This window comes from Leucoraja erinacea, chromosome 13 (genome assembly GCF_028641065.1).
Source record: "Leucoraja erinacea ecotype New England chromosome 13, Leri_hhj_1, whole genome shotgun sequence".
In the NCBI taxonomy this organism is placed as follows: domain Eukaryota; kingdom Metazoa; phylum Chordata; class Chondrichthyes; order Rajiformes; family Rajidae; genus Leucoraja; species Leucoraja erinaceus.
The window spans coordinates 49,249,884-49,262,544 of NC_073389.1; the positions used below are offsets into that span (position 1 = coordinate 49,249,884).

A 12,661-nucleotide genomic window follows, 5' to 3' on the forward strand; every position below is an offset into this window, starting at 1 on the left:
ATGCATTAGGAATTGGGGACAGATAACCCGTCCATTGACGTTGCCAATGATGCCAATCCCAAGTGCCCATGCACGTGAAATTATTTAGCAATTATAATCAGTATATACGAGTTAAATATAGATTAGGTATAAATATTTTCTCCAACTTTTGTCAAGCCTTGTATTTGCACCTTGCATTTGCATTTTTTTTTAGTCATTTTCAAGATGGGGAGTTAATATTTTGTACATATTTTGTGACCATTTGTTTTCAAATGATGCATTGCCTTTACATATGTCTACTTAGGAGACGCTATTCTTGCTGTCAAAAAATCTTTGGAAAGCAAAGAGCTGACGAGACAACGGCTTCGTGACCAACTTGATGAAGTTGAGACAGAAACGAGGGCAAAGCTTCAGGAGATAGACGTCTTCAATAATCAGTTAAAGGTAATACTGAACTTTATTTTCCTTCCTGACGTTCAGCTTTGATGCAGTTCATTGCACGATGCTCCCTGAGTGAGAACAGCATGGTTGAAATGGCTTGGTTTCCAAATTCAAATTCGTCACTCAGTCATGTTTAATGCATATGTTTTGGGATAAAACTAAATTATGCCTGAAGACTAACATCTACATATGACTGTCTTTGGTGCCCTTCACATTAAACTGCTCAATTGTATTTGCTTTAAGGTGGTAATTTTGCATAACACTCCTAAGATTGGAGTACCGGCCAAGAAATAAATTCTTTAAATTAAGCTGCAGGAATGGGACTGAATTTCCAGAAAGTGGCTGTAATTATTTTGGAGGCCTGTTGATTACATTACTAGAAGGTTTATCCAGAGACATGATTTCAATCATGCCATGGCACCTTAATTTAAACACTGGATTAAAAAAGTGGGTGTTACTAACATGAAGTTACTGGATGGCCATTATAAATATGTTTCATTAATTTTCATCTGTCTTTGTTTGACATGGCTTGTGTGCATCTCCTCACTATGTGATTGACACTTAACTTCCCTCTGAAGTGGCTGAGCAAATGCGTCTGCAAGTGGGTGGCCAATGTGTTCTGGTCCACATAGCATTAACAAATTTAAAGACAAATCTATTTTTCTTTTTATCCTTCTGTATAATTTATTAAGCATGTGCATTTTGACCTTGTTTCATAGTTGATTTGATTTGCTGCATATTTTCCGTGGAATAATCTTTTCCTGATAGAGGAAAGAGAGGCTATATTGACGTAGTATCTCATTTAAATGTGATTCCTCTCCTGGCTAAGCAATTTACTTCAACATAAACTATTCTGTGATTGGGTTGCGTTAGAATATATCCCCAAAGTATTTGCAGGGCAGTAATATTTATTTGCTTATTCACTTGTGTTAATGTATTTTTATATTGTCAATATTTTGTAGGTTTAGGTCAGTGGAATATTTGGAATAATATATGCATTTTACTATTTTACATTGAAAGGTCCCTAAAAATCAACATGAATTGCTTGTGATAAATATTGGATGTTGCTTCAGTCAAGATGTTCGTAAATTCTAGGAGCAGAATTAGACCATTTGCCCCCTCAAGTCTACTCTGCCACTCAATCATGGGTGATCCATCTTTCCCTCTCAATCCCAGCTGTGTTAACATTGGCTCAGACCTGCCTGGTCAGTTTTGATTGACTGTATACATTTATTGAACAATTGCACCGGCATTGAACTTTGTTTAAAATTGAGTATTTTGCTGTTTTGTAATTAATCGGTACATTTTCTTGGAATACCACCTGTCCACTGTTTCCAATCTAACCATGTGGATGAGGGTACATAATGGTGAAAATGGGATTAAGACATGAAGACAATATGAGATATATTACACCTAATAAGAGCGGCTTGCATTTTGATGCTAATGCTTTTATTAAAGTTGTTACTCTCAATGGTAAATGTATAAGATTTTATGGAAATATTAATTCGACCTACTTGGGATTTGGTCACTAATATTACACACAAAATATTTTATTTAATTTAACCACACAGCACATACTGCTGTGGGTGGGTTCACAGTGAGCTTTCATTCATTACTTTTCCTTTTGGCTTGAATTTTTGTATACTGTGAACCAGGTCTGGGGGGGTGGGGGGGGGGGGGGGGGGGGGGGGGGGGAATGGTGGTTGGGCTAATGCAATTGATACAATTAATTAATTGAAAATGTAACACGGTTATTGTCCAAGGAGATTTTTTTTTAATTGTGATTTGAATCTTTGAGGTGTACTTTGGCAGCTATTAAAGAATTTATTCCTGGAGGTAATTTTAAAAAGCGACTCTGGTTTAAATTTTTGTCGGGATTGGAGCCTGTCTCAGCTGCTCCGCGTTCTTTTTTTTTACACAGTTAAATATGCACATTTCTTTTCTTCCAGTCTGTGGCTGTGGACGATGCATTGCTGCAGTGCCTGGGCTTCCTGCTGTGCTGCGTGAACTACTTAGACTTCTTTTTAAAGGTTTCTTCCCTAAATGCGCTTCTACACAGCTGTTGAAATGTATTTCTAAATGGAAGTGTTAAATACCTTCTGCACAAGTCATCTGCTAGGTACACAGAATTTTGCCATTTTTCCCATTGGTCATGTCATTTTGATGTCAGAACTCCCAAAAGCTTAACTAGGGTCCATGGCAAAATGTTATTTTTTTAAACATTTTTTATACGTAAAAAATAACCTCAACATTTCAGCACTCTGATCTATTATAAACATAATGTGTTTCATAAAGCATATGGATATGTCTTGTTCTAAATCTATAACTGTAAATATAAATCATGTATGTTTATAGCACAAATAACACTGCACAGTATAATTTAAACTATTTGTTTTTTTAAATTATATACAGTGCATTCAGAAAATATTCCGACCCCTTCACCTTATCCACATTTTGTTACGTTACAGCCTTATTTTAAAATGGATTAAATTTTTTTTATCATCAATCTACACAATACTCCAGAATGAAGAAGCGAAAACAGCTGTTTAGAATTTTTTGCAAAGTAATTAAAGAAATAACAGAAATATCACATTTACATTAGTATTTGGACCCCTTGCTATGACACTCAAAACTGAGCTAAGGTTCATCCTGTTTCCATTGATTATCCTTGAGATGTTTCTACAACTTGATTGGAGTCCACTAGTGGTAAATTAAATTAATTGGACATGATTTGGCAAGGCACACACCTGTCTATATAAGGTCCCACAGATGACAGTGCATGTCAGAGCAAAAACCAAACCATGAAGACGAAGGAATTGTCCGTAGCGCTCCGAGACAGGATTGTGTCGAGGCCCAGATCTGGGGAAGGGTATAAAACAATATCTGTAGCATTGGAGGTCCCGAAGAACATAGTGGCCTCCATTATTCTTAAATGGAAGAACTTTGGAACCACTAGGATTCTTCATAGAGCTGGCCGCCTGGCCAAACTGAGCAATCGGGGGAGAAGGGACCTGGTCAGGGAGGTGACCAAGAACCCGATGGTCTCTCTGACAGAGCTCCAGAGTCCCTCTGTGGGGATGGGAGAACCTTCCAGAAGGACAACTATATCTACAGCATTCCACCAATCAGACCTATATGGTAGAGTGGCCAGACAGAACCCACTCCTCAGTAAAAGGCACATGACAGCCCACTTGGAGTTTGCCAAAAGGCACCTAAAGGACTCTCAGACCATGAGAAACAAGATTCTCTAGTCTGATGAAACCAAGATTGAACTCTTTGGCCTGAATGCCAAGCGTCACATCTGGAGGAAACCAGGCACCGCTCATCACCTGGCCAATACCATACCTACGGTGAAGCATGGTGGTGGCAGCATCATGCTGTGGGGATGTTTTTCAGCAGCAGGAACTGGGAGACTAGTCAGGATCGAGGGAAAAATGAACAAACTACAGAGAGATCCTTGATGAAAAACCTGCTCCAGAGCACTCTGGACCTCAAACTGGTGCGGAGGTTCACCTTCCAACAGGACAACGACCCTAAGCACACAGCCAAGACAATGCAGGAGTGACTTTGTGACAAGTCTGTGAATGTCCTTGAGTGTCCAGCCAGAGCCTGTCAATCGAACATCTCTGGAGGGACCTGAAAATAGCTGTGCATCAACGCTCCCCATCCACCCTGACAGAGCTTGAGAGGATCTGCAGAGAAGAATGGGAGAAATTACCCAAATACAGGTGTGCCAAGCTTGTGGAATCATACCCAAGAACACTTGAAGCGGAGCGCTGCCAACGGTGCCACAAAAGGGCCTGAATACTTATGTAAATATGATATTTCAGTTATTTATGGTTAATTTGCAAAACACCTGTTTTCGCCTTTTTATTATGAGGTATTGTGTGTAGATTGATGATAAAAAAAAAAGAATTTAATCAATTTTAGTAACGTAACAAAATATTGAAAAAGTGGAGGGGTCTGAATACTTTCTGAATACACTGTATATTTAAAACCCAATTTGGATTAATCATCAAATCCTATCAAGATGTCTAACTTGGTTTTAGTCTTGCAGAGGCCTTTGATGTTCACCTTAATTTTTCAAAACTAAATATAGCAACAATATCCCTGACTAAAGGCTGATATTAGTGCAGTAACTGTACAATTAAATTATTAGCTGATTCAAATATTTTAATGGTTACAACACTAATGTTTAGTCTTCAATTTCTGAAATTATTATGTCACATTAGTTTATAATTCCACGTATTGCTTCCAATGCTGATTTCTTGTTTCCCCATGATAACTCGTCATGTATGAGTCTAGATAAAAGTCAGGGCAGATTTGTTTTTATGTAGTGCCACTCATGACATTGAAACCGAATAAAGCATATTGTGATCAGTGCTCTGAGTTGTAATCTGGGAAAGCAGCTACTGGCATGGATACTAAAGTACCAAGCATTAGTGAAAAGGTCTGTCTTGATGTTAAATGTGGGAGAAATATTGGCATGACCACAAAAAAATCCTTGAATAGCTCCAATTAGAAAGTGTTTCATCAAGAGTCGCTGGTGAGTGGGAAGCTTCAATTTAATGACCTGTTTGAAAAATAGTATCACTAACAATGTAGCACTCCCTGTATTGAACTATCAGCACAGATAAAAGAATGGAGTTTTTGGAGTGAAACTTCAATCTCTCATTCTGTAACATAAAGTTATCACCAAGCCACACCTGACAAGAAGTGTGTAAGAATGCTGCCGAGATGGGGATTGGTACTAATATACTGTTTCAATGCTTTCTGCTTCATAGCCCAGAAATGTTGAGGCGACTTTTATCATCCCCACAAACTGCCTTACAACCAAACCCCTGACCATGAAACACCAAGATTTCCCCTCCCACACCCCAACTCCAACACTGAAATCTAGAGCTCATGATATCAGCTAATTTTTCATGACCAAGAAATCTAGGACAGAGGTCGCCTTATATTTGTTTTGATCCGAAGCAGAGAGGTGTGAAATATTGATTAGGAATAAAATTTAGAATAGTTTCAGAAATGGAAAAATCTATTGAATTTTGTAATTGTCATTTCTAACGGCCTTGCAGCAGAGCTTAAAATATTTAAGTTGTAGAATATTGCAACTTTGAAAATCGTATTTTTCTTTATGCCAGACTTTAATATACTGTCTTACATATTTTGGTTACCCCTTCTATGCGTTTTCCTTGACCGTTGACGGTAATGTTGAAGCTAACTGTTTGCTAATGTTGCCCAAGTTTCTCAGTTGCTTCTGTAAATATCAAGATGAAATATAAATGGTGATTGGAAAAAAATGATCCTCGCTGTAATCCCCAGTCATTCCATTGTAACTCATTCTAAATACTGACCCTAGAGCTAGTCTTCATAAAATAGAGAAAGGTATCCATTGTTTGCACTAATTATTATATAGTGATCTTTCCCAGAAACAGTGTCAACAAGGACTTGACTTTGCAAAGCATGGTTATGTAACCATCAATAAATAATGAATAAATAATTATTGTATCGCCTCATGCGTGAATCAATGGTGTAAGGCAAGGGAAACTGAATTAGATAACCATTTACAGTTTAACACTTTTCATTGAGGTAAAATGCCAGTAGCTGATGCTACTTTTCAACATTTCACCATATTGTTAATGAACTTGGGTGGTATTTCATCAATTTATTCTCCCGTGCAATATGCCAGTGTTCATTCTGGCGTAAAGTTCAATTTCTATTTAGAAATACATAGTTCATTTAATGCCTGGTTGCTAAATGCTACAAATAGTGTGTGTAGAATTCTGGTGCTGGCTTTTAAATCTATTTATCAATGTGCATCGTAATATTAAATAATATCATTGCTCGGAGACTTTAACTTCCCATATACTAAACCTTAAAACTGTGGGGAGTTGTTTATGACACATTGGTCACTTAAAGCTACGCTACTGCATGTCTAACCAGGTATTTTTGTCTACCTTGTACTTAAATGCTATGTAGTCAGGCCACTGACTTTCTTGGCATCCATTTACAGTCTTGTACAATGGTCTCATTGTAGTAGCCTTTTGTTAATTGTTAGGACTAATTTTAAACAGTGGTTCAACTGTTGTATTCAAGAAGAATGTTGAATTATCCCAATTTGAAAAGCCAAGTGCCTTTGCAAAACTTGATGTTTCTGCAATCCATACATGGTCCAATCCCTGATCAATTCACAATTCCATTATCTACCCTTTGAAGTATCTGTTTGGGGCAAAAATGATCAGCTAAAAAAAAAAAAAAACTATCTTTTCAGTCTTCCCATAAATAGCTTTAAATGTGCCTGTAAATTAATTTTTCTAAAAATAAATCTATTATTTCCATGTTGTTAACTGTTAAAGTCAGCATTTATTTTGAGGAGTTGGAATCCAGTGCTTTGTTTGAAATTTGCACCTGTGACAGAACACTATTTTCATATTTTTCTATTTTCATAATAATGGAATGAGGATGGGGGGTGGGGGGTGGGGGGGGAAGCAGTCTTTGCTAATTAATAGCATAATATTTCATGCGCCACAAGATGACAGCTTCTTTGAGAAGGCAGGAAATTGCATTACTTTGTTTAAAGCGTCTAATATTTAGCTTGCTTCTCTGGTAATATTCATTTGTAATGGGTGATATTGAGCCTCTGAACTCAAATAGTTTCCTGTAGCCAACAAACCTTAATTACCTGCTCCGTTATTTTGCACTGCGGAGCAATCAAGGTTGTTAACGTGTATCAGCTGATTTCCAACTTGCTCTCAGCTTCTCTGAAATGGAGACTTGAAATATTAGGACTTGGTAGGGAACTCATTTTGAACTCAATAAAATGTTAGCGCCTGTATGTGAAATGGCCATTATCCTTAGTGGGACACATTAATGATCCAGGAAATTTCCAGGCTGCAGAAATGTGGTTTATGGAATGCACAGTGGTGCAACGGTACAGTTGCTGCCAGAGACCTGGGTTCAATCTTGCATGTGCTGTCGGCGTGGAGTTTGTGCGTTCTCCCTGTGACTGCATGGGTGCTCCGGTTTCTTTCCATGTTCCAAAGACATGTAGGTTATTTGGTTTCTCCAAGTTAACCCTGGTATGTAGGATAACATAGAACAAGTGTATGGATGATCGATGGGGGAGGGGGGGGGGGAAATCTCGGGCTGAAGGACCTGTATCCACGCTGTATCTCTTTAAAACCGATAAAGGAGGATCCCAGCTACTTTGGTAACTGGGTCCCTGGAAACCTGGATACTTCATATGTAACCGTTAAACAAAGTCTGTACCAAAGATCCTAGAGGAGCAAGATAGACCACTCCTCGAAAAACGCGTAGTATGACGTGTGATCGTCTACGCCATTTTTCGAGGCATTTATTGGGCTTCCCCCACACTGTCATGGCGTCCTTATCTAAATTTCATCTCACTGCTCTGCTATCAAGTGTTCTAATCGTAAATCTAAACGACCCAACCTGTCATTCTTTAGGTTCCCCAATAAAAAAGAAAGGTGAGAAAATATTTTTATTATTTTCAGTCGATATTCTGTCGTAAAAATGTTATTTTCTGTTCTCCCATCAACGGCCATTGGGAAACTGGGTTTGTTGGTACATTAGAAAGTTATTAGACTTATTTTTAATAGTTCTTTACTCACCACAATAATAAAGACAATTTTAACACTTCTGTACGTTTTTGGTTTTGTTTTGTAAGGGATTAGTCTCCACAATATGGCCCGCGGACACATTAGGTCCAGTGACCAGGAGATTTTTCGAGCTCAGATTCAAGTCCGAGAATGGGCGGCTGTTACCCATTATATTTCTCGAACATAGGGACATAGCAAACAACACTCACATACATACAAGACATCACAAGCAAAGATCACAAGCCCGCCGTGAAGAAGGGTGCAATCAAATATTATATAACTCTGCTCTATCATCTTTGGGTGCAATGGTGGGACGGGGGGTTCGGTGGCGGCGGCCGCAATCAAAGATACTAGTGGAGCTCTGCTCTATAATCTTTGGTCGGAATGGGACGGCTGCGCGTTATAATGTGCTATCGTTCCACTCTCACTCTCCCCCTTGTCCCTGTCCCCCTTCTCCCTCCCACCTTCTCCCTGTCCCCCCCCTTTCCCCTTCTCCCTCTCCCCCCCTTCTCCCTCTCTTCTCTCGATCTCTCTCTCCCCTCTCTCTCGATCTCTCGCTCCCCTCTCTTCTCTCGATCTCTCTCTCTCTCTCTCTCTCCCCCTCTCTTTGCGATCTCCCTCCCTTCCCTCTCTCCCTCCCTTCCATCTCTCCCTCCCTTACCTCTTCGTGAGAGTTGGCAGCTCTGCTATGCCTTGGGTCCAAAAGAGGATAGATAGAAAATACTTAATGGTCTTTGTAAGAAGATTTTAATAAGCTCTTCTACATTTAAGGTAAATTGACATATTAGAGGCAAAACGCATTTTCAATATACAGGTCTCTCCACACAACTGAAAACAATTGCATTTAAGTGATATATCATCCATTGTTCAGGCAAGTAGCACTAGGTTACAATAAACTTCCTACATATTCCAGGAATTCATCTCATAAAAATGGGAGAGGCTTAAATGCATTGTAAAATCATAAATCCTTGTTGACTTGGACTAATCCTTTTACTGCTATCCAAATGCCCCATTATTACATCTTTAATAATTGACTCCAGCATCTTTCACACCACCAAAGTCAGGCTAACTGGTCTGTAATTCTCCGTTTTCTCTCTCGCTCCTTTCTTGAAAAGTGGGATAGCATTAGCTATCCTCCAATCCACAGGAACTGATCGTAAATCTATTGATCGTTGGAAAATAATAGAAACATAGAAACATAGAAATTAGGTGCAGGAGTAGGCCATTCGGCCCTTCGAGCCTGCACCGCCATTCAATATGATCATGGCTGATCATCCAACTCAGTATCCCGTATCTGCCTTCTCTCCATACCCTCTGATCCCCTTAGCCACAAGGGCCACATCTAACTCCCTCTTAAATATAGCCAATGAACTGGCCTCGACTACCCTCTGCGGCAGATAGTTCCAGAGATTCACCACTCTCTGTGTGAAAAAGGTTCTTCTCATCTCGGTTTTAAAGGATTTCCCCCTTATCCTTAAGCTGTGACCCCTTGTCCTGGACTTCCCCAACATCGGGAGCAATCTTCCTGCATCTAGTCTGTCCAACCCCTTAAGAATTTTGTAAGTTTCTATAAGATCCCCTCTCAATCTCCTAAATTCTAGAGAGTATAAACCAAGTCTATCCAGTCTTTCTTCATAAGACAGTCCTGACATCCCTGGAATCAGTCTGGTGAACCTTCTCTGCACTCCCTCTATGGCAATAATGTCCTTCCTCAGATTTGGAGACCAAAACTGTACGCAATACTCCAGGTGTGGTCTCACCAAGACCCTGTACAACTGCAGTAGAACCTCCCTACTCCTATACTCAAATCCTTTCGCTATGAAAGCTAACATACCATTTCGCTTTCTTCACTGCCTGCTGCACCTGCATGCCTACTTTCAATGACTGGTGTACCATGACACCCAGGTCTCGCTGCATCTCCCCTTTTCCTAGTCGGCCGCCATTTAGATAATAGTCTGCTTTCCTGTTTTTTGCCACCAAAATGGATAACCTCACATTTATCCACATTATACTGCATCTGCCAAACATTTGCCCACTCACCCAGCCTATCCAAGTCACCTTGCAGTCTCCTAGCATCCTCCTCACAGCTAACACTGCCCCCCAGCTTAGTGTCATCCGCAAACTTGGAGATATTGCCTTCAATTCCCTCATCCAGATCATTAATATATATTGTAAATAGCTGGGGTCCCAGCACTGAGCCTTGCAGTACCCCACTAGTCACTGCCTGCCTAATGAAGAACTCAACCATATTATGGTCACTCTTGCCCAAGGGGGCACGTACAACAAGATTGCTAACTAACCCTTCCTCATTACTCAATACCCAGTCTAAAATAGCCTGCTCTCTCGTTGGTTCCTCTACATGTTAATCATATGTATAAATATATATGTATGTGTATATATATGCATGTATATGTATATGTGTGTATATATGTATGTATGTTTATATGTGTGTATGTATGCATATAAATGTATCCATATGTATGTGTGTATTTGTATGTGTGCATATGTATGTGTATACGTATGTATGTGTATATATATATGTGTGTATATATGTATGTGTATATATATGTGTGTATAAATATATATATGCATATATATATTATTACTATATAATTATATATATAATTGCCTTTATGGTTTATGTATATCATCTTACAAGACAAATAAATTAAAAGTGATTATTTAAATCAAAGTTGCTTCTGATCCATGAGAATAAACTTAACTATCTCTAACTTGCCTCTCACACACAGACACACATTCATATAAATATATATAATATGTATACGTTAAATTTAATTTTGTGCAGTGTGTGTTAAAGCAATACAATGCAAGGGAAACTACGCAAAGGAGGGGGCTGTTCCCGCTACAAGATACTCGAGGATCTTTGCTTTGGATCAAAGATTATAGCGGAGCTCTATAATCTTTGCTTTGGATCACAGCGGGTGGCACAGTCGCGTGTCGCATTGAAAAATGGCGGCCGTGACGTTCCGTCACGTACTACACGCCAGTCCATTGGATTTCGAAGGAGTGGTCTTTGCTCCTCTAGGATCTTTGGTCTGTACTGTATTGTCTACTGTATGATAATCAAATTTATTTAAAATTAAAAAAAAATAAAAATAAAATAAAACTTAAAAAACCTTAGTCTTTCTGTATTGTTTCCTATGATCATGATCTATTTGAGTGGTTTTCCTTTATCTCCCCAATTCTCAGCCCAGTTTTGTTATGAGTTTGCGTAGTGCCGATAATATGATGCTGTTGCTGCTGCTCATTACTATTGCCCTTAACCCTGTCATGAGCTTGTTTGAAGTGCATATTTCAGGAGTTGCTTGCAGATTGGCCATGATTGAGAATGAAGTGCTGATTTGCAAAGTTTCAAATTGTGCATCACTCATGCTACTTGTAATCCTTGAGTGTATGGATTCATTATTTTCTGACTAGGTGCAACTTTTTGAAAAGGAAATATGCAACTTCTCTAACATTTCCTTTGAAGGCACCTTGTCATGTGTTTATTTTTACATATAAACAATTGCTATTGCACGATTCAACCCTTGAATATTAAAACGATTAACTCCCTCCTCGTCAGGGTGAAGGAGAATAGCAGAAAATTATTTGGTTTCTGATTCATTGTATCTGCCTTAAGAGTATATTTCACTAGTTCTTAATGTGTTGTGCTGCATTATTTACTCTAACATTGTGAAGGTTGATCTCTAACCAGGAGTATTATTTTCTCTACAGCTTGGATTTCATCCTCTGCACTAACATTTTTGCAGTTTCTTCTTTTTGTGTCATTGGCATCCAGTGCTTCAACTGGTACTGTATGAGCTCCTAGTTAGGTGCTACATTTGGGAAAGACTCGGTCCAATTTTGTTATCAATTTATCAGGCTGATTAGGCCCATGCTTGGGAAATTGTGTCCATCTGAAGGTGTTTCAAGTTTGATACTTTTTATTTAAAAAACAAAATCCTAACTTATATTTTTGTTTTTAAAATAGGAACTGCGGGAAATGCACAACAAGCAGCAAATACAGCGACAGATAGAAGCTGAAATGGAAATGCAGAAGCAGAAGGAACAAGACCGGAGGACACAAGAACTAGAACGACAACACGAGAAAGAAGCTGCTCAGAGGTGTTTATTTTTATTCACTTAAAATGTGTGTAAAGCTCTGATAATCCTTTCCAGTTTAGTTTAGAGATACAGCACGGAAACAGCCCCTCCGAATCTGCACCGACTGGCGATGCCCATGCATTAACACTATCCTATGTGAGGGACAATTATTTACATTTATGCCAAGCCAATTAACCTACAAACCTGTACGCCTTTGGCGTGTGGGAGGGAACCGAGGTTCTCGGAAAACCCAAGCCGGTCCCAGGAAGAACGTACAAACCCCATTCAGACAGTACCCATAGCCTGGATCGATCCCGGGTTTCTAATGCTGCAAGGCAGCAACTCTACTGCTGAGCACCATGCCACCCTTTTTAAGTTGTTACATGGCATAAATTTCCAGTAAACCCAGTGAGTTTGAAGCGTGTAGGAGGCAGGGCCTGCTGAGTTTAAAGGGAGCATGAGAAACGGCCCCAATGAGCCCCAGTGCCAAACCACTGGGATTTCTGAACAGTTAG

General features: G+C 39.2%; 1 protein-coding gene across 1 annotated transcript in view; it reads left to right on the plus strand.

Annotated features, from left to right (window-relative positions):
• Positions 1 to 12,661, plus strand: part of itsn1 (intersectin 1 (SH3 domain protein)) — a 171,800-nt gene that overhangs the window by 75,537 nt on the left and 83,602 nt on the right. Inside the window, 2 exon segments of the mRNA XM_055645202.1 lie at positions 284 to 423; positions 12,034 to 12,167. Of these exon segments, the coding sequence (XP_055501177.1) occupies positions 284 to 423; positions 12,034 to 12,167 (274 nt within the window).